At 44.9% G+C, this 22,605-nt stretch overlaps 1 protein-coding gene across 2 annotated transcripts in view; it reads left to right on the top strand.

Annotated features, from left to right (window-relative positions):
- Nucleotides 1-12,238, top strand: part of VPS52 (VPS52 subunit of GARP complex) — a 16,890-nt gene extending 4,652 nt beyond the window's left edge. Inside the window, exons 12-20 of one of the 2 annotated variants that reach the window (XM_024766201.1) lie at nt 193-348; nt 807-925; nt 1,203-1,326; nt 1,617-1,712; nt 1,823-1,930; nt 2,157-2,222; nt 10,877-10,988; nt 11,206-11,324; nt 11,528-12,238. In XM_024766201.1, the coding sequence (XP_024621969.1) occupies nt 193-348; nt 807-925; nt 1,203-1,326; nt 1,617-1,712; nt 1,823-1,930; nt 2,157-2,222; nt 10,877-10,988; nt 11,206-11,324; nt 11,528-11,674 (1,047 nt within the window). In that variant the 3' untranslated portion in view covers nt 11,675-12,238. The remainder of the gene's footprint in view (nt 1-192; nt 349-806; nt 926-1,202; nt 1,327-1,616; nt 1,713-1,822; nt 1,931-2,156; nt 2,223-10,876; nt 10,989-11,205; nt 11,325-11,527) is intronic. The other variant, XM_024766202.1, reaches the window with a different exon arrangement.
- Nucleotides 12,239-22,605: the final 10,367 nt, after the last annotated feature.

The following is a 22,605-nucleotide window of genomic DNA, read 5'->3' as shown; positions in this document are numbered from 1 at the left end:
GTCTTCTCGTGCCCCCCCCCCCACCTCTCCAGTACCCGTTCAGGATGCTCTCTCGCAGCCTGGACTAGGGGTAGATGGGGAGGGTCTCCTGAGCTCCCATTACCCAGGTTTGCTGATTTCCCAGCTGTGTCCATGGACTGCTGGTACTGGGGTCCATCCCGTCTGTCTCTTTTCTTACCCCTTCCATCCTAGTATCCTTTCGAGGCCCTCTTCCGCAGCCAGCACTACGCCCTCCTCGACAACTCCTGCCGTGAATACCTTTTCATCTGTGAATTCTTTGTTGTGTCTGGCTCGGCTGCACACGACCTCTTCCACGCAGTCATGGGCCGCACGCTCAACATGACCCTGGTAGGCTCCCTCGCTCCCGGGCTCTTAAAACTCTGTCCCCAGTTCTTGTCAGCACCACAGTGAGGTCACAGCCCTGGGGTTACTGAAACCAGGATCCCTTCATTCTAAAATGTATGAGCCACGTCCTTGCTGTGTGATTCCCCATGAAACCATCAAAGCTTGGGGTCCCAGAGGGTCCTGGGGACACACAGGTGACAGCACCTGAAAACTCAGGGGCCCCTAAACCTTGGTGCTCAGCCCTGAATTCTGCTATGATGGGCTTGTGATCTTAGATCTGGGGAGCAAGGCTGCAGGACCACCCGAGTGGCCAGTGGGCAGGGAAGGAGGGAGCATTTCCCATTTAGATCCCCTCCCCAGTGCCACGTCCCCAGGGGAGCACAAGCATCTGTCCGTGGCCACTGGGAAAAGCAAAGTAACAGATGCTCTCTTCCAATCCCCTGCCTGTTCCTAAATCACAGAAACACCTGGAGTCTTACCTCACTGACTGCTATGACGCCATTGCTGTTTTTCTCTGTATCCATATTGTCCTCCGATTCCGCAACATTGCAGCCAAGAGGGATGTTCCTGCCCTGGACAGGTCGCTGAGTTCTGGTCCTTGATGTCCCACTGGCCTTGAAACCTTTGGTCTTGCACCAGCCTGCCCTGACCCGTGGGCTCCTCCTGACCTGAACCATTGACCCTGTTCCCATTTGTCTGTCTAGAGGCAGTACTGCTGCTTCCAGACGCACCTTTCACACCCACTCCAGCCTCCACCAGCTATCACCTGTCGATCAGGGTTCCTGCACACACACCCTCCCCCTGGCCCCCACCCCTGATGTTCCTTGCCAGATCTCTGATTCTGATCAAGCCCACAGGTACTGGGAACAAGTGCTTACCTTGCTGTGGCCACGGTTTGAACTGATCCTGGAGATGAACGTCCAGAGTGTCCGCAGCACTGACCCTCAGCGCCTCGGGGGGCTGGACACTCGGCCTCACTACGTGAGGGCGGGCAGGGGTAACGGGCCGTTCAAAGGCAGGGCTCGAAGCCTCGCTGCAGGGGTCACCCAGGTTCATGGTTGTGTCCATGGGCCTGGCTGGACAGCTAGCCACGCTGCGTGAGGGGCAGTCTGGGAGTGTGGTCAGACTCAGGGTGGGTTGGGCACTGTGGTGGGAGGGATTGGAGGTGGGAGTCACCCAGAGACCGGTTGGCCAGCTTCAAGGGAGTTGGGGGTTTCATGGGTTGGGCCAGGGGGTTGGCTTGATTTTTCTTCCTACCTTCTTTCTCCCAGATCACACGCCGCTATGCAGAGTTCTCCTCGGCTCTTGTCAGCATCAATCAGACGATTCCCAATGAACGGACGATGCAGCTGCTAGGCCAGCTACAGGTGAGGGGCGGCTGGGAGAGGTTTCCGAGCCACAGCGCTGCTGCAGGGGGCTGGAGTGTGAGGTGGGGGCCCTTGCCTGCTCCTGTCACCTCCTCCTCTCATTTTTTCAGGTGGAGGTGGAGAATTTTGTCCTCCGAGTGGCAGCCGAGTTCTCCTCAAGGAAGGAGCAGCTTGTGTTTCTGATCAACAACTACGACATGATGCTCGGGGTGCTGATGGTACCTGAAGCCCTTTCTCCTTGTCTCCCTCCCTGGAGAATTTGGGTTCCCCCCACTGCTCCGTTACCTCCACGAGGGCAAAGATCATTCTGGCTTTGTTTGGTATTTTATTCTTGCAGACTGGCACAGCGTCTGGCTATGTACAGTAAATGTGGGGAGAAGGGGATATTCTGACATGAAGGGCAGCTTCTCCCCAAACTTGAGATTTCCATCTGTCTTCCCTTAGGAGCGGGCTGCGGATGACAGCAAAGAGGTTGAAAGTTTCCAACAGCTGCTCAATGCTCGGACACAGGTAGGGGTATGGGGAAGAGGAAACGGATAGTCCCATGTGCTGTTTAGTTCAGAGAGAGAGAGAGAGAGAGAGGGAGGGAGAGAGGGAGAGAGAGAGAAAGAGAGAGAGAGGGAGAGAGAGAGAGACAGTGTGTGTGTGTGTGTGTGTATGTGTGTGTGTGTGTGTGTGTGTGTGTGTGTGTGTAGGGGCCGTTAGCTACGTGGGCCTCTCACTGTTGTGGCCCCTCCCGTTGCAGAGCACAGGCTCTGGATGTGCAGGCTCAGCGGCTATGGCTCACGGGCCTAGCCGCTCCGCAGCATGTGGGATCTTCCCAGACCGGAGCACAAACCTGTGTCCCCTGCATCGGCAGGTGGACTCTCAACCACTGCGCCACCAGGGAAGCCCTTCTTTTGTACTTTTTTAATGATATACCTACCACACACCTTGGCAATAAACCCCACCTCATCACCCTGCGTCTCACATAGAGGCACCTCTTGACCTAAATGTTGTCTTTATCATGCCCTGGCTTTTAAAAATACAGCCATAGGGACTTCCCTGGTGGTCCAGTGGTTAGGACTCTGTGCTTCCACTGCAGGGGGCATGGGTTTGATCCCTGGTTAGGGAACTAAGATTCCACATACCGCATGGTGTGGCCAAAAAATAAATAAATAAATAAAGAGCTATAGGTATGCAAAAACTAACTATTTGGTTTTGGGTTTGAGTGCCATAAAAGCAAGAATCACAGGATTATTTCATGCATAATTTTTCTAGTATTGTCCTGTTATGACATATGGCTGTAGCTCGTTCTTTTTCACCAATATAATGTTACATTGTGTGAATATAACAGAGGACATTTGGATTATTTCCAGTTTCTTGCTCCTGTGAGCATTGTTTTATGAACAATTATGTCTTTTAGCACACATAGATATATCAAAAGTTTTATCAAGAATCTCTCTTGGGGCTTCCCTGGTGGTGCAGTGGTTGAGAGTCCGCCTGCCGATGCAGGGGACACGGGTTCGTGCCCTGGTCTGGGAAGATCCCACATGCCGCGGAGCGGCTGGGCCCGTGAGTCATGGCTGGTGCGGCTGCGCGGCCGGGGCCTGTGCTCCACAGCGGGAGAGGCCACAACAGTGAGAGGCCCACATATCGCAAAAAAAAAAAAAAGAATCTCTCTTGGAGGTAGGAGTAGGCTTGCTGCATCTAGAGAACGCTAGTATTCAACTTTATGAGACAATGCCAAATTGTTTTCCTAAGTGATGGGACCAGTTTATTCCTTACCTGAAATGTATAAGAATTTTCAATGAGTCATATTTTCTCCAACATATGATAGATCAGACTATCTTTGCCTTTCTGGTAGGTGTCACTGGGAGCTTGATTTGCATTTTCTTGATGACTAATGAGATTGAGCATCATTTCAAATGTTAAGTAACCATACAAATTTTTCTTTTCTGTAAAATGTCTGTCAGCATTTGACCTTTTAAAACTTGGGCTGTTTGTGTTTTTCTTATTGATTTATAAGAGTTCTTAATACATTTACCTACTAATCTTTTGTTGATTGTATAGGTTGCAGATACCTTTCAGGAGGTGTTTTATCTTTTAACTTTTTTTTTTTTATTTAATTTTATTTAAAGAAATTTTTTTGCCCACTCTGCGAGCCTTGTGGGATCTTAGTTCTCTGACCAGGGATCAAACCCAGGCCCTCTGCAGTGAAAGTGCAGAGTCCTAACCTCTGGACTGCCAGGGAATTCCCCTTTTTACTTTTTCTATGTTGTCTTATGATGAACAGAAATTTCTAATTGTAACTTGATGAATTTAATGATCCTTATTTTTGTGTCTTGTTTAAGGAATCCCTAATTACCCCAAAGCCAGAAAAATATTATACTTCATTTTCTTCTTAATATTGTAGAATTTTGCTTTTTACTTTTAAGCCCTAAATTTACCTAGAATTGATTTTTGTGTATGATGTGAGGTAGGAAACTATTTTCTGTTTGGAAAAATGATTGGCCTAGAACCATTTATAGGAAGTCCCTTTCTTTCCCCATTTGATCTGTAGTCCTGTCTCTGTCACACAGCAAAACTCCACAAACATGTGCCTCTTGCCTCTAGTCTATTCCACTGATCAATTTGTCTACCTGCAAAACAGTTTTAATTATCATGCTTTTAGGACAAATTCTCCTACCTTCTTTTTTGTTTGTTTTGTTTTGTTTTTGGTGGCACCATGCAGCTTGTGGGATCTTAGTTCTGCAACCAGGGATTGAACCCATGCCCCTGCAATGGAAATGCGGAGTCCTAACCACTGGACTGCCAGGGACTTCCCTCTCCTACCTTCTTTTTCATCATTATCTTGAGTATTATTGGCCTTTTGATTTTTCATGTAAATTTTATGATCAGCTTATAAGTTTTCAGAAAAGCTCATTAATGATTTTGAATGTAGTTGCATTGATCAGTTTATAAGAATTGATACTTTTTGATATTGAAACTTCCCATCCAGGAACATGGCCCCTCTCTACATTTTTAAATATATTCTTTATTGTCTTTTGATAACCTTTTATAGTCTTCAGCACAAAGATATTGCAAACCTTTTGTTAGAATTGCTCCTAGGTAGGTGTAATATGTAGCTTTAGTCCTACTAGGAATACATAAATCCTTCCCAATTCTTTACCTTTAATTTCTTATGTCTTTGATCTTTTACTCTTCTGGCCAGGACCTCTATGACAGTTTAATAGTTGAATAATATCCTGTTCCTGAGTTTAAAAGAAATGCTTTTATCATTTTCTCATTAAGAGTAATGTAGATGTAGGTTTTTTTGTAGATGCCCTTTATCAGGTTAAGAAAATTCCTTTTAATCACTCTTGTGCTAAGAGTTTTTAATCATAGTTTTTCCTACTAGAAGTAAATCTACATTTATTTAGGGATAATTACTAAGAATAATACTAGGAATTACTAGAAATAATAACTACATTTTTTTCCTCTCTGTTTGGACTTTATTCTTTTAGGATTTGTCCTTTAAATAAACTGTTGTTCCTTAAATATTGTGTTTTAAAAAAGAAATTTACTTGTTTGAAGTGGTGTGTAGAAATGCTGTTGATTTTTGTACATGGATTATATATATAGCCAGCCACCTTCCAAAATTCTTTTTTTTAAGTATCATTTTAACTTTATTTTTATTTTTTTAACTTATTTATTTATATTTGGCTGTGCTGGGTCTACATCGCTGCGTGGAGGCTTTCGTGTCTTTCTCTGGTTGCGGCAATCAGGGGCTACTCTTCATTGCGGCGCGCGGGCTTCTCACTGCGTTGGCTTCTCTTGTTGTGGAGCATGGTCTCTAGTCGCGCGGGCTTCAGTAGTTGTGGCACTCGGGCTCCATAGTTGTGGCTCATGGGCTTAGTTACTCTGCGGCATGTGGGATCTTACTGGACGAGGGATCAAACCCGTGTTCCCTACGTTGGCAGGCGGATTCTTAACCACTTCGCCAGCAGGGAAGTCCCCTAAATTATTTCTAATAATATTTTTGGAGGTGTGTGTATGTTTCTTTGTAGGCGTTCATCATCTCTGAATTGTGACAGTTTTATTTCTTCTTTTCTGATCCCTGTGTATTTAATTTCTCTATGTCTTTATTCTCTTACTGCATTGGCTAGTACCTCCAGTACAAAGCTGAATGGTTGAATAGAAGTGGTGATAGTGAGAATGCTTATCTCTTCCTAATTTTAAAAGGAGTGCTTTCATCATTTCCGCATTAAGAGTACTGTTGTTGTAGGTTTTTTATAGATATCCTTTATCAGGTGAAGAAAATTCCTTTCGATCCCTAGTATGCCAAAAGTTATTAATTTTTAAAAAATCATGAATGGGTATTGAACTTTTAATCAAGAATGTGTGCTTTTTCTGCATACATTGAGGTAATCATATATTTAAGTTTTAAAAAATCTATTATGTCATGGGTGGGATAAATTAGGACTTTGGGATTAAGATACACACAACTATATATAAAATAAACAGCAAGGACCTACTGTATAGCACAGGGAACTATATTCAGTATCTTGTAATAACCTATAATGGACAAGAATATGAAAAAGAATGTATATATCTATCTGTATATATATCTATATCTGAATCACTTTGCTATACACCTGAAAGTATCACAATGTTGTAAATCAACTATACTTCAATTAAAAAAAAATCTACTGTGTGGTATATTACATTTGTAGATTTTAGAATGTTAAACCATTCTGGATTTGGTCTAATTCATATGGAATTTTTGCTTCTCTGTGCAGAAGTGAGATTGGCCTGTGATGTTCTTTTCTTGTACTTGTACTTGTGTGGTTTTGGTACCAAAGTCATACTGGATTTGTAGAGGAAGGTGGGAAGGAAGTATTTCTTCATTCTTTTTATTCTGAAAGAGTTTGAGATTGAAATGATCTCTTCCTTGGAAGTATCTTAGAACTTGCCAGCACACACATCCAGGAAGATTTAAAACTATGAAATTCCTGGGCTTCCCTGGTGGCACAATGGTTAAGAGTCCGCCTGCCAATGCAGGGGACATGGGTTCGAGCCCTGGTCCGGGAAGATCCCACATGCCGCGGAGCAACTAAGCCCCCGCGCCACAACTTCTGTGCCCTACATCCTGTGCCCCGCAACAAGAGAGGCCACCGCAATTAGAAGCCCACGCATCGCAACGAAGAGCAGCCCCTGCTCGCCGCAACTAGAGAAAGCCCGCGCACAGCAATGAAGACCCAACACAGCCAAAAATAAATAAATTAATTAATTAAAAAAAAAACTGTGGCACTGCCATTTAAAAAAAAATACTATGAAATTCCCTCTAAGTACTCCTTTTATTGAGTTCTGTAGGTTTGAATATGTAGCATTTTTATTATTCAGTTCTAAGAATTTTTATATTTCAGTCATTTCTTCTTCAATCCATGAGATTTTTTAGAGGAGTGTTTTTAAATTTCCAAAAGTAGTTTTTTATCTTTTTGTTATTAACGTCTAACTTAATTGCATTGTGGATGGAGAATGTGGCCTTTTGGTACTGAATATTTGAAATTTGAAAATTTTTTGAAATTTATTTATATTTGCTTTGGCCTAGGACACGATCAACTTTTGTAAATGTCCAATGTTTTTATAAATTTTTTAATTTTTAAAAATTTATTTGGCCGTACCGGTTCTTAGTTGCGGCATGTGGGATCTAGTTCCCTGACCAGGGGTCGAACCCAGGGCCCATGCATTGGGAGCACAGAGTCTTAGCCACTGGACCACCAGGAAAGTCCCCCATGTATGTTTGAGAAGATTGTGTATTCTTTGATTGTCAGGTGTGGAAATCAAGCTCTTTAATTCTGATGTTCACATCACCTATATCTTTACTGATTTTTTTTGGTCTACTTATCAGTAGTTGAGAGAGAGGTTTTGAAATTCATAAGTTTATCAGTTTTTCACTGCAGTTTTTTTTTAACATCTTTAATGGAGTATAATTGCTTTACAATGGTGTGTTAGTTTCTGCTTTATAACAAAGTGAATCAGCTATACATATACCTATATCCCCATATCTTTTGAGTCTTCTCCCTCATTTTCTTGATGAGTCTGGCTAATGGTTTATCAATTTTGTTTATCTTCTCAAAGAACCAGCTTTTAGTTTTCTTGATCTTTCGATTATTTTCTTTGTTTCTATTTCATTTGTTTCTGAGAAATCAGCTGTTAACCTTATGGGAGTTCCATTATATGATATTTGCCATTTTTCCCTTGCTGCTTTCAATAATTTTTCTTTGTTTTTAATTTTTGCCTATTTGATTATTATGTGTGTCGGCGTGTTTCTCCTTGGGTTTATCCTGTATGGGACTCTCTGCACTTCCTGGACTTGGGTGGCTATTTCCTTTCCCATGTTAGGGAAGTTTTCGACTATAATCTCTTCAAATATTTTCCCTGGTCCTTTCTGTCTCTCTTCTCCTTCTGGGACCCCTATAATGTGAATGTTGTTGCGTTTAATTTTGTCCCTGATGTCTTAGGCTGTCTTCATTTCTTTTCATTCTTTTTTCTTTATTCTGTTCCACAGCAGTGAATTCCACCATTCTGTCTTCCAGGTCACTTATCCCTTCTTCTGCATCAGTTATTCTGGTATTGATTCCTTCTAGTGTATTTTTCGTTTCAGTTATTGTATTGTTCATCTCTGTTTGTTCTTTTATTTTTCTATGTCTTTGTTAAACATTTCTTGCATCTTCTCGATTTTTGCCTCCATTCTTTTCCGAGGTCCTGGATCATCTTCACTATCATTATTCTGAATCCTTTTTCTGGAAGGTTGCCTATCTCCACTTCATTTAGTTGTTTTTCTGGGGTTTTATCTTATTCCTTCATCTGGTACATAGCCCTGTGCCTTTTCATCTTGTTTGTCTTTCTGTGAATGTGGTCTTTGTTCCACCTGCTGCAGGATTGTAGTTCTTCTTGCTTCTACTCTATTTCTGTTTTGTAGACAAGTTCATTTGTACCATATTAGATTCCACAAAAGATTTTTAAGTGGAAGTAGTTTATTTTTAAATGGAATAAAAGTTTCATTTTCACCTTACCAGATCTTACTATTTGGGTTGGGTTTTTTGTTTTTTTTTCTTTTTTCTTTTCCTATTTTAATTCCTCCCTTGCATTGTTTTTTACTTGTTTGTTTTTTCATTTTAACTCTGTGTTTTGGGAAATTTCAAATGTACATGCTATATAGAGGATAGCATGGTGAACTCCCAGGGGCCATCACAGATCTTCAACCAATAACAACTCACAGACAGTTTTGTTTCATCTGTATCAACACTCACTGTTCATCCTTCTCCCACCTGTCCCCGCTACCCACAGTGATTTTGAATTTAAAAAGTTTTTTTTTTTGTCTGCATTGGGTCTTTGTTGCTGCGCGTGGGCTTTTTCTAATTGTGGTGAGCGGGGCTACTCTTCATTGTGGTATGTGGGCTTCTCATTGTGATGGCTTCTCTTGTTGCTGAGCATGGGCTCTAGGCACACGGGCTTCAGTAGTTGTGGCGCTCAGGCTCAGTAGTTGTGGCACACGCGCTTAGTTGCTTCACGGCGTGTGGAATCTTCCCAGACCAGGGATCGAACCCATGTCCCCTGCATTGGCAGGCAGATTCTTACCCACTGTACTACCAAGGAAGTCCCTGAATTAAATCCTATACATCCCTATCACTTCATCTGTATCAGGATGTGTTTTAAAAACCACAATACTTTATCACACTTAAAAAAAATTATCACTTTCAGGGAGTTCCCTGGTGGTCTAGTAGTTAGGATTTGGCGCTTTCACTACAGTGGCCCAGGGTCAATCCCTGGTCGAGGAACTGAGATCAGCCGTGTGGTGCAGCCAAAAAAAACACTCTCAAAATAGCCAGTATTCAGGTATCCCCAGTTATCTCATAAACAGTGGTTCAAGTCAGGATCCACATGCGTCCATACATGTCTCTCTTTTTTTTCACATGTCTCTTTTTAATCTACAGATTTCCCTTCCATCTTACCCCCCTGCCCCGCTCTGCAATTTATTTGTGGAAGAAATGGAGTCATTTGTCATGTAGAATGATGTACAGTCTGGATTTTGCTGACTGCATTCCGTGGCATGCCTAAACTGTTCTTTTTTCCCCATAAATGTGTAATTCGATGGAAAGATTTGATCAGGTTCCAATTAGATTTTTCTTACAAGGCTATTTGAGAGGTAGTGGTGTGTACTTCTATCAGGGGCACATAATGTTGTCTTGGCTCTCTTTTTGCCAGTAGCATCAATGATCACTGCCTAGACCATTAGATTTCTGTACTTATCAGTGTCTCAAAAATTTCCATCTCCTTATCTGTCTGGGCTGCCTTCTGAGTCAGTTCTTTAATTATAAATTCCAATTTGCTCTATCATGCTTCCAGGTATTTCTAATCTGCGATTTAGCCAGTTAACTTTTTAAAAATTTTTAAATCATTTCTTTAAAATTCCATTTTGTTTCAAGTCCTTCCATTCCTAATCTTGTTAATTGGTCATGTTTGTGTCTGTACCTTTAACTTCTTTGAACAGTTTTTATAGAATGTACAGCTGCTCTGTATCTGACAGTTCTAACATTGGCAGTCTTTGGAGGTCTAAGTCCATTGCTTATTGTCTGTGCTGACTCTCGTGGTAGCTTGCTTTCTTCTGTGACTGGTGATCTTTGAGTTCTTTTCTTGGTCTTAAGCAGTCATAGGGGCCTAAATTGGGATCGAGGAGATTTCAGAGAAGATTTACCTCTCCTTTTGCAATAGCTGAAAGATGCCGTCCACCTGGGTCTACATTGGCACCTCTTTGAGGCTCTTGTGAGAGACCAGGCTCAGCATCCCCACTCAAGGCTAGCGTCAGGCTCAGCTTCCCGATAGCAGAGTTGCCATGGCCACTCGCCTTCTGGTAGCCCTGCCTCTCCCAGTTGTCCACTTCTCTGGTTCCAGCCCTCTGCTCCCAGCTCAATTTTTTTCAAATGTAATTTAAAAAAAATTTTTTTTGAGGAGGGTAATCCTTGGAGATTTCCCCTACTTCTTGTGAGTCTGGCAGTGTCTTAAAGTATATGACCTTTGCAGAGTTTAGCTGTTCTGTTATGGGAGTTTTCTAAGGACCAAGTTGGGCATGTGCCAGAATTGGGGAAAATCTGCCAACACCAGTAAACTCAACTCTGTACGTGTGTATGTTTCTACAGGAATTCATTGAAGAATTGCTGTCTCCCCCCTTTGGGGGTCTGGTGGCATTTGTGAAGGAAGCTGAGGCTTTGATTGAGCGTGGACAAGCTGAACGACTTCGAGGGGAAGAAGGTCTGGGAATGGGGTGCTTGTGATGGGGTTAGTGGAAAGGTGAATGGAAAAGAAAAATTCAAGGATGCAGATTACATGGGGAGGGTGTCGAGCAGGAAAGAGTGGGTTGGGAGAACACTAGGAAACAGGGCTTGCATGGTGAGGATGGCTATGCCTTGGGGAAGACGTAGAGGGATCAAATATCACTTAGCCGTGATCTCTTTCCTCCTACTCTCAGCCCGGGTTACTCAGCTAATCCGTGGCTTTGGTAGTTCCTGGAAATCATCAGTGGAGTCTCTGAGTCAGGATGTAATGCGGAGTTTCACCAACTTCAAAAATGGAACCAGTATCATCCAGGTGACCTGCAGTTCCCAGTCCCCACTCCCACCCCACCCCATCACTGATTTCCCCCCCTCTTTTCTCTGGGCTCAGAATCATACAAATGACCCTTGATCTTCAACTACTAGCTGTGCCCGAAGTTCTGGATAAGCCCTAACCTGACTCCTATCATCATCCTTAGCACCACCCCAACTCTCATCTCTGTGACTTTCTCTGAGCAGGGAGCGCTGACCCAGCTGATCCAGCTCTATCATCGCTTCCACCGGGTGTTGTCTCAGCCGCAGCTCCGAGCCCTGCCTGCCCGGGCCGAGCTCATCAACATCCACCACCTCATGGTGGAGCTCAAGAAGCACAAGCCCAACTTCTGATGCGCCGGACCCTGGGAGCCGCCAGCCCTCTCCATGGACTTCTGTGCCCCATCCCATACCCTTCTTCACCTGGGGGCCCCCTTCCAGTTCTTCCCTTGCCTCCCAGGTCCTTGACATGCCTCACCCTTCCTTCATTCCCAGGACCCTCCTCATCAGGATAAGCTGAATCCCTTTGGCTTTCAGAATCTCCCATGTCTTCAGGTTTCCCAGGACCACTTCCTCCTGGGCTTCCAAAATGACCTTTATTATTTTTCCAGTTTTGTCATTCCTCTTTCCCTCCACTGCCCCACCCCCAGGGCTTTTTTCTTCTCCCAGTAAAACCTTCTGGTTCACTGAGCTCTTGTCACCATGTTATGAGGTGTGAAGCCTCGACTCTTCGAATTGGTGTGGCAAGGGGAGACTGCCTCATAATGGTTGATTTTTTTTTTTTTTCCCTTAAACTGAGTTCTTTTCTGTAGCTTTTTGACCTAAGATCTCAGCAACTTGAACACTAACCAGTCCCCTCCTGGCTTGAGAGTTACACCAAGGTCAGTCTGCAGAAAACAATAAATAGTTAACATAACACTCTTTTCCCATTTCTTTTCTCCTTCCTCCTGGGGCCTTCAAGTAGCCCCATCTCTGCTCCAGGGTCATCTTTGCTCTCTGACTACCTCCTGGGCCTACATCCCTTCTGGTGGGTGTCCAGAAAGTAGGGGCACATGGTTACCTCTCACCCCTAGCTACCTCAGGCCAAAAGAGTGGCTGTAGTGCTTTTAGGGTGGAGACTGTTTCATGAGTAACCAGCCTGGTGGAGGAAATGGCCCTGGTTAAGATGGCAGATGCATCAAGGGCTGTGCCACCTTGGGCACTGTCCAAGGTCTGCCTTGGCTCCCTGACACCAACACCAGCTCTCTTTGCCTCCTGCCTCCTCAGGCTGACCCTGGGATTGCCTCCTCTCCTTCAGTGTCAGCTCCCTAGCTCCTCTGATGTGGTTGTCACAGCCACTTGCTAGAGGGCTGCGGTACCCACACCACTGGGGCATTAGTAGGCCAGGTTTGCAATGTGACCATCTCATCCATTTCTATGACTCGGCGCCTGCCTGCTGCCGCTGCCTGTACACCTCGTTTGAACTGAGACTCTAGACTGGGGAGACATGGGGGCGCCTTAAGTCCTAAGGGGGAAGGCCTGGGCAGTCAGGGGAAAATGGTAATTTGGCGACGCTTCCTCCGCCCCTATGGCCTAATCATTCCCTCCCAGGCCCCGCTTCGGCAGTCTGGATGCAGGCCCAGCCCGCCCGCGGAGGCAGAGAGAATAAGAGTACAAAGGGGTCCCGCGTGTGGCCTGAGCGCGGGTGGCTGAAAGCGAGGACCGCGCATAGCGAGGCAGAGCTGGACCGGTTTCTAACGGCGGTTTTTTGATCGCTGGAGCCGCTTGCTCCGGCTCCCGCCGTTTTGGGGTTCCGCCCCATCTCTGAGAGCAGCGCTCTGATTGGCTTTGGGACCCATATCTCTGAGCTTCAGTCTCAAGGACTGAAGAGCCGGGGAGGGTGCAGAGATGGTGGGGACTGAGGGCGGCTTCTGACTGTCTCAGACGCCTCCGGGGCAGAACCAGGACAGTGTCCTTAACTGACCTCACCCGGTGTCACCACCACTTTCCCCCTCCACTCGGCGTCCTTCCAGGTTTACCCTGCCTGACTCTTCGCCCCAGACATTCCCTGAGGCCTGCCCAGTGCTGGGCGGTGGTGTGCTGGGCTCTGGGGGACCGCGAGCTCACCGCTGGGCGCCTCCACCTTCCTGTCCCGTTACTACCCCCCAACCCCACCACCACCAGGGGAATCCAGATATTCTCACATTTGACCTGATTCCTGCCCCCAGAAGGGCCCAGGATTTGGGACTTGGGACTAGGGAGACATAAGCTGCTCTGACAGAGCAGTTTCTGAGAAGGGGTTCTCTGGATATCCCACGAGGGAGATTCCCGAGACAGGTGTCTTCATCGAAAGTCAACTAATACTCCGATGGGAAAAGGGCTGTGCATGGGCTGTGCATGCTGGCATCTTGGTTTTCGAAGTTCTGCCCTTCCCTTCTCCTGTCCATCCCTGAACCCAAGTATATACGCTGGACTGATAAGCACGGTTTCTTGCAGGCCTCACTGAGGAGCATTGCTGGAATATGAGGAGGCTCATATTCTGGAGCCTGGAGGCATTAAAGTTACATTGGAGCACACAGTTTTCGGGGACACTGAACTGCTCCAGGAATCCACAGGAGCCCTCTGACCCAACGGTCTCAGGAGGGCATGAAAAGGCGACAGAATCGCGTGAAAGGGAGCCGCGATACCTATATAGACCTCCAGGGGGCAGCATCGACCAGGGGATGGAGTTCTTCATCCGCTCAAACTTGGCCGACTGCTGAAGCGCCCCCTTCATGCTCCCTTCAAGCTGAAGCAACTGAGGGACCTTTCCTTCAGTCTGACAACATTCAGTCCTGTGGCTTAGATGGGTCCTTGTGATCCCCGGGCTGAAACTCATAACTTCTGGCTAACATCACCGCCCCTCAAGCTTCTTCACTTTTTTCCTTTTGCTGATGACAGACACACTGGCCTCACAGACCCAGAAGCATCAGGGATCACTCCTTAGGACGGGACTGTGTCAATATCCTCCTTCCCTTTGCTAACCTGTAAGACTCGTGTCTGTATCTGGTACATCGGTCCCTGTCTTTACCTAGTGTCATATAGGAAGGACTTGGAGGTGTCCTTATGGATTGTAATAGCGCCCCAATGCTAAGGGATCTCTGTCCTTTAAAGAAATATCATTTCCCTCTATTTTTACACCTCTGTGCCCTCAGCTTGTCCTGAGTTATTTCTTAACTGGACTCTCTGGGAAATATCTACTCTGTGTTCAACAGCTCTGTTTCTGCGTAAAATGGGGGTGCCCATCTCAGCGTCAATTTCAGAGCTATTGAATGTGGACATGTACCCTGAGGACAAAAGAAATAGATTCCTCCTTTCTTCCCATCCTATCAATATGGACCCACCCACCCTCTATTTAAGAAGGGTGGCTTTTCAGATTTTAGGAAATCAGGCATGAGGGGAAGCGGGCAAATTGGCTGGGTTCCAACACAGATTTAGGGTAAAGATTCAAGGAAAGAAGGAGAAAGCAAGACCAAGACAACTTTGAAGGGAAGAATAGAATCAGCTCTCTCCATCCTGGGGAAAATGGATGTAGCAATTCATGTTGCATCTGAGTTTATAGAGTGTTTTCAGATACAAAGTTCATTAAACCAAGGCATATGTATTGATCCCCTTCTCTGTTCTGTGACAAGCACTGTAGATTCAGCAGAGAATAAATCAAGGTCCCTGAAATCATAGAGCAGATATGTCATCTCACCGAATTCACACACCTGCCCTTGGAGGTGTTCTTCCTGGTTCATGTGCTGGAGTAAGTAATGAGCCCAACACCACACAGCCGTTCAGTGGTTCGAACCTTCTGTGCCCCAAATTCACCTGCTCCATGACTCCAGGCTGGGAGTCATGGAGCTGAGGAAGCAGCTGTCTGCAGAGAAATAACAAATTAACTCTGGTGAAGTAAGAGTAAATTATTAGAAGGATCTTTACAGAACTGAGGGAAAAGCTGGACAGGCAGGATTTAGAAAGGACAGAAGCCAGGACAATTCCAGGATTTAGGGACCAAGGGTCAGAAGACTGGTGGGCAGGGAGCAACGTGTTCTCCTGACCTGGCTTCCTTTCCACTCTGAGACATCGCTGGCTCTAAGGCAAGGCTCTTAATCAGCATCCCAAAGGATCTGTGAATGAGGATGGGGGAAAGTACATTTTATTTTCACTAGCCTCAAAGTGAAATTCCGTATTTCTTCAGTTGTCTGTAGAGAATTTTTAAATAATACTAAAATCGACTTTTTATTGTTACCACGCCAAAGATTTCCTCTTCAAATAACAGCAAAGCCCACCTCCTTTAAGATTTCTTTGATTTTCTTTGTAAAACTTGACCTTAAATTCTTCTGACGATCTCTCATAATAATGCAAAATTTGGATGTCAGCTGTGTAAATTCACCTACTGTAATGTCTAGAGGCAAATTAGATATATAATACATTTGTATTTCTATCTTTGTGGACATGAGACCATCTTGCTTCTTCCTCTTCTCTCCCCTCTTTTTGGGATCAGTGGGTTTGAGGTTTTTCTTGCAGAAGTTCCTCTGCATCCCTAGAATTGACGTCTTGTATTTTTGCGGTAGAGCTAGACATGCTATCATTAGAGAAGCCATAATTGGCCTGATACGTAGCAAAGAAACCTTCTGTGATCTTGGGGAACCAAGTCCCCCTCCCAGAGGTAGGCAGTGACCCCAAGCTGCTAACCCCCAAAGAGTCCATTTTTCTACCAGGATCTTCTTGGGTGTCTCTGATCTTGGAGTTATTCTTGCATTTGCAACTCCTCATCAAACTCCTCGTTCCCATCCAAGGGGTGGCTACCTGGCTTTCCTACCTAGCACAGGGCAGGGGCCAGGTGAGCCAAGAGGCTGCTCCCCTGGGCTTGGGAGCCACCACCGAGTTATCTGAAATGCCTGTCCAGACACTGTTCTCAACATTTAACACACTAAGTCACTGGCTCAGCACAACAACCCTGTGAGGTCAGAACTATTGTTATCCCCATTTTACAGAAGAGGAAATGGGGGCCCAGAGACCTTGCCCAAGGTCGTGCATGACAACGCTGGGATTTGAATCCAGCAGGTCTTCTCTAGAGGCCACATCCTGAACCATCGCTTCTTATAGCTTCCCAGCGAGTAATGAGATGATATCCAGCCTGCCTCCCATCCCTGTTTTTATATTTAAGAGTGAAAATGTAAACTCCCTGGCCCACCTACTCTACCGCGTTGTCGTCTCCACCACACTCTGTGCTTTCTGGCTCTGACCCACGTGCCCCCTCCTGAACCCACCCTCGTGCCCTCTAATAAGCTGGGAGTCTCCTCCTACCCTTCACTTCTCCTTGGAGTGCCCCCTCCACTTCCTGGCTTTAACCGAAATTGAACTCTCCCTGGAGGGAACTACCTCCTCTGCAGGCTTCTGAAATGACAGCTGTTTATTTTCTTATAGGTGAGGGTGCTTTCCTTGCTACAGATTGCTGCCTCCAGACCCTCCCCCTCCACCACCACCCCCAGTTTCTGCTTTAAAATAACCCTCTGCCTCCGGGGCTCAGCCATTGGGCTAAATTGCTGTCTTCCTTTTTGCTACTGTCTGTCCCCTCCCAGACCTCTCCACCTCGCTCAGGGGGACTCTGGCACTCGGCAAACTGTCTGTCTCTTCCCATCTCATTGTCCAAGGAGGGGACCTGTTGCCCACCTGACATCTGAACACCTTGGTGACTTCATGCCCTGGACCTTCTCCACTCCGACTTGGCCACCCTTCCTCACTGTCACACCCTGGACCTTGTCATCTGCAGTGGCTCCTCCAGAATCACTCAACCCCCATCTCCTAAGCTTCTCCCCTTCAGGCTCTCCTCCTCTCGCAACCATTTCTCAGTCTCCCAGGACCTCCGGGTCAGTGATGCCTCCCTTCCTCCAGCCCATCAGCCCCACCTTATGTGGCTACACCTGTGTGGTCCTTCATTTCATCAACTCTCTTGACAGTATCCTGAACTGCCTTGCCCCGCTATATTTCCATCCTTTGTATGTCTCAGGCAAAACCTCAACCCTGGTGAGCCTAATGATCTCTTTTCTTCAGGAGTTTATTCTTCAAGCTAAGAAGTGTTGGAGGAAGTCTCGAGCCAGGAAGTGGTCACCACTCCTCATTCGTGGTCCCTAAGAGGCATTGCTTAGTTAACCAGTCACATCAGGCTGGTCATTGGCTACATTAAACTCCCTGATCCTGGAGCCTATGAGATGCCTCTCTGTCTCCACCTCACATTCAGTTGATGATCTTGCTCTTACATCACAGAGAAAACTGAAGCCATTAGAGGTGGACTCCTTCAATCACGTGTTACCAAATCCACATAGCACCTGTGCCCATCTCTCCCTGTTCCTTCAGAAAAGAGCGATGGCTTTCCAACTAGGCGCATCAGAATTGCCTGGAGGGCGTGTTAAAACACGTTTCCTATTCAGCGGGTGGGTGGCTAGAATTTTCAGTTGTAACTAGTTTCCAGGTGATGCTTGATGCTGCTGGCTGGGGACCCCACTTTGAGAACCACTGGAGCAGAGGCACTGCCCTCCTCCTGCCCAAAGCCAGTTTCTCTACCTGTGACTGCATCCCATGTCCTTGATTACCCTCCCCCTTTTCCCCTCCTGAATCTTCAGCCTCTCCCTCTCAAAATAAAACACGAAAAACCAACCCCCACCTCCACCTCATCCCCTCATCCAGCCTCACTCTCTCACACACAGCGCGTGTACATTGATGGGATCCTAATTTTGAAAAGACATGTATAAAAGACATTTGGGGGTTCATCTGAGTATATTCTGTATATCAGGTGGTATTAGGGACTGATTGTTATTTCCTTACCTGGAGGAAGTCCTTATTTTGAGGCAATGTGTGCTGAAGTGTTCAAGTGGGAAGCATCACGATCTCCTAAATTTTCACATGGTTCAAGGACTGTATCTAAATATGTAAATACTTGTATGTATGTATAAATGATAACGATTTTAAATTAAGTGGTGGATGTAGAAGTGATCATTATACTATAGTTTCAACTTTTCTGTATGCTTGAAACTTTTCATAATAAAAAGTTGGGGGAAAATTCTCTCTCTAGTCCCTCACTTCCACTCACTTCTCAACCCTCTTGGGCTGGTGTCCACCTCTCCCAGGCCACACAGGTGCTTTTTTTTATGACCCTCATTTCATTAAATCTATTATTTAGTTTTCTTCTGCTTGACCTCCCTCCAGTATTCAATGCTTTTGACCAATTCTTTTATTTATTTATTTATTTTTGGCTGCGTTGGGTCTTCGTTGCTACACGCAGGTTTTCTCTAGTTGCAGCAAGCCGGGGCTACTCTTCGTTGCGGTGCACGGGCTTCTCATTGCGGTGGCTTCTCTTGTTGCAGAGCACAGGATCGAGATGCGTGGGCTTCAGTAGTTGTGGTGCACGGGCTTAGTTGCTCTGCGGCATGTGGGATCTTCCCGGACCACGGCTTGAACCCATGTTGCCTGCATCGGCAGGCGGATTCTTAACCACTGCGCCACCAGGGAAGCCGTTGACCAACTTCATTGAAACACAGTCTTTATTTGGCTTCCAGGACTGAGCACTCTCCTGGGTTTTCCCCTCTCACTCTGGCTGCTCCCTGCTCCTTTGTTGGCTCATCCTGCTCTATTTGGTCGTATTGGAGATCCTCAAGTGTCCTGAGCCCTAGACCCCTCCTCTTCTCATGCTACACTCTGCCTCCAGGAGATGCATCACTCCTGACCTATGGCTTCAGTTGCTATCAGCTGATCACTCTCAAATTTATGTCTTTCCTCTGATCTCCAGACTTGTGGATCTGACTCCCTACCTGGCATCCCTACTTGGATGTCTCAAAGGCACCACAGACTTAGCATATTCAAAAGTGAATATGTAAAAGTGAATTCGAAGTGAATATGAATATGATCACAAACAGTGTCATGCTCAGATCTGGACCGCAGGGGCCCTGCTCTGGTCCACAGACTTTAGGGGACCTCACCTATCATGTGCAACATTTATGAAACCACACCTGGGCACCTTTGTCACTTGGGATCCGGCCCTCAGTTCTGGCACAGCACAACCTGAAACCCTGAACTTCTGCTCTCATAATTAACATCCTTCTGGCCCCAGGGAAATGCTTCTGCAATCTCTTATCCTATATCCTGGAAACAAAGGATGACTACAACCGAATCCTGAGAAAGTTTGAGGTTGTGTCTCTGCCAGATTCCAAAGCACACACTTTTGGGGGGTGGGGAGACGTTAAGCAGTAGAAGCTCATTACAACAACCCAACTGAGCAAATCTTCATGGCTGCATTGCCTCTGTTGCTTTGTATCTTATTCTTTAAAAATAGTAATTTTGTTATGAACACAGTGGAAAATTATATAAATAATTGATAAATGGCCATTAAATTTGAATTACCATGTAAAAAAAATAGTAATTTAAAAAAGCATTACAGTTATAGCTAAAGCTTATCCCATTCCTCTCCTTTCTAGGTGGTAATTATCATTCTGAAGTCACTGGGAATTATTCCCATGCATATTTTCTACTTTAACAGGCTTTTGTTAACATAAGTGTAATTTATTTATTTTTGGCTGTGTTGGGTCTTCATAGCTGTGCGCGGGCTTTCTCTAGTTGCAGTGAGTAGGGGCTACTCTTCATTGCGGTGCGCGGGCTTCTCATTGTGGCTTCTTTTGTTGCGGAGCAAGGGCTCTAGGCACGCGGGCTTCAAGAGTTGCAGCATGCAGGCTCAGTAGTTGTGGCTCGCGGGCTCTAGAGCGCAGGCTCAGTGGTTGTGACACATGGGCTTAGTTGCTTAACCACTGCGCCACCAGGGAAGTCCCAACAAATAGGATTTTTTAAACGTGTATCATTGTTTGTGTATTTTAAAACACATAAATATCATACAACATCCACTTTTGCAACTTTCTTTTACTTATATGTTGGTAAATAAGTCATTTATTTTAACTGCTGTGTAGCAGTCCACTGTAAGAATAAACCATACTTTATTTATCCATTCCTTTAAGGACAGATTAAGATGTTTCCACGTTTTCTTGACAATCATATGATACTGCAATGCCCATTCTTATCCTTGCCTCCTTGTACATATGTAGAAATTTTTTTTAAGAGTTATGCATGATCAGGGTTTGTTTATTTATTTTTTAATTTATGTTTGGCTATGTTGGGTCTTTGTTGCTGCGTACGGGCTTTCTCTAGTTGTGGCGAGCGGGGGCTACTCTTCGTTGTGATGCTTGGGCTTCTCATTGTGGTGGCTTCTCTTGCTGCGGAGCAAGGGCTCTAGGTGTGCGGGCTTCAGTGGTTGTGGCTCACGGGCTCAGTAGTTGTGGCTCACGGGCTCAGTAGTTGTGGCTTGTGGGGTCTAGAGCGCAGGCTCAGTAGCTGTGGTGCACGGGCCTAGTTGACCCATGGCATGTGGGATCTTCCCGGACCAGGGCTCGAAACCGTGTCCCCTGCATTGGCAGGCAGATTCCCAACCACCGCACCATCAGGGGAGCCCCTATAAATGTTTTCATAAGGAATACATCTAGAAGCCGGAGCGCTGGGTTTTAGGGTATGTGTATTTTCAGCATTTCCCTTCAAATTTGTTATAGCTGTTCACACTTCAAGCCAAAATGGATGAGTTCCTAACATCCCACATTTTTGTCAACACTTGGTGTTATCAGAGTTATTTTAATTTTGCTGATTTAGTAAAGTAGTATCTCATGGTTTGGTTTTGCATTTCTGCATTATTAGGGAAGTTGAGCATCTTTTCCTATGTTTATTAGCTATTTGGCTTCCTCTTTGATGACTTACCTGTTCATAGCTTTCGCTCATTTCCCCCTGCCTTGTCCTTTTTTTTTTTATTGATCTGCAAGAGTTCTTTATAAATCCTGAATACCCATCCTTTATTGGTCATATAGGTTGTAAATAGTCTCACAATCTGTGGCTTGTCTTTTTGTTTTGTTGTTTCTTGTCTCATAGAAGTTAAAAAAATTTTTTTAATGTAGTTGTATGTGTCAATCTTTTATTGCCTGTGCTTTTGTATCTTGTTTAAGAAATCCTTCCCTATGCTGATATCATCAATGTATTCTCTTGTATTTTCTTTGAAGAACTTAAAGTTTTCTTTTTCACATATTTAAGGTATCTGAAATTTTTTTTTGGATCTGTTGTAATGCACGGATCCATTTTGTTTTTCATTTGGATAGCCAGTTAACCCCAGACAAGTCAAGAAATAGTCCATCCTTCTCCACTGACTTATGTTCCTTTTGTCATATACAAAGTTCTCATATCTCTGCGGGTCTGATTCCGGACCCATGGTCTATCTATTTGTCCATGTGTCAGGCCTACACTGCTTTAATCACTCCAGCTTTAAAGCTGTGATATACGGTGAGGCAAACACTCCAGTATTCTTGCAGTTCAAACTTGTTTTGACTTTTTTTGGCCATTTACTCTTCCACAAGAATTTAAAGAACAGCTTTTTAAATAGAATTTAGATTAGAATTGTACTAAATCCTAGAACTTTTTTTTTTTTTTTTCGGTACGCAGGCCTCTCACTGTTGTGGCCTCTCCCGTTGCGGAGCACAGGCTCCAGACGCGCAGGCTCAGCGGCCATGGCTCACGAGCCTAGCCGCTATGCGGCATGTGGGATCTTCCTGGTCCGGGGCACGAACCCATGTCCCCTGCATCGGCAGGCAGACTCTCAACCACTGTGCCACCAGGGAAGCCCTCTAGTACTTTTGATTAGAATTGTACTAAATGTATAGATTTGAGAAAAACTAATCAGCTGTATATTGAATTTTCCTCTTCATGAGCATGGCATATCTCTCCATTCTTTTTTGTCTTCTCTTTATGTTCTCCAATAGAGTTTTATAATTTTCTCCATAAAGCTCATGCACATATTTTGCTATATTGATTCCTAAGTATCTTATAGTTTTTGTTGCAATTACAAATGGTATTTTCTTAAAACAAAATTTGTTTATTGCTGTTGTATAGCCATATTGATGTTTGAATATTCATCTTGCCCCCCAAAAGGGTGTTAGTTTTAATTGTTTGTAGGTTCTCATAAATTTTCTATGTAAATAATCAATCATCTATGTATAATTATGGCTTTACTTCTACTTTTTCTTATTGTGCTAGTTCAGACCACCACCACCCCCAGCACAAGTTGAATAGAAACAGTAAAAACTAGTATCTTTGTATTAGTGTTGGAAGTTATTTTCTAGTTAGCTAGATTTGTTTTTTTTTTTTTTTTTTTTTTTTTTTGTATGGGGGTTGGGGGGGTGTTGTTCCTTTTTTTTTTTTTT

This window comes from Neophocaena asiaeorientalis, unplaced genomic scaffold, assembly GCF_003031525.2.
Source record: "Neophocaena asiaeorientalis asiaeorientalis breed wild unplaced genomic scaffold, Neophocaena_asiaeorientalis_V1.1 scaffold46, whole genome shotgun sequence".
NCBI classification, from domain to species: Eukaryota; Metazoa; Chordata; class Mammalia; order Artiodactyla; family Phocoenidae; genus Neophocaena; species Neophocaena asiaeorientalis.
This window is presented reverse-complemented; position numbering and strand designations above follow the sequence as displayed.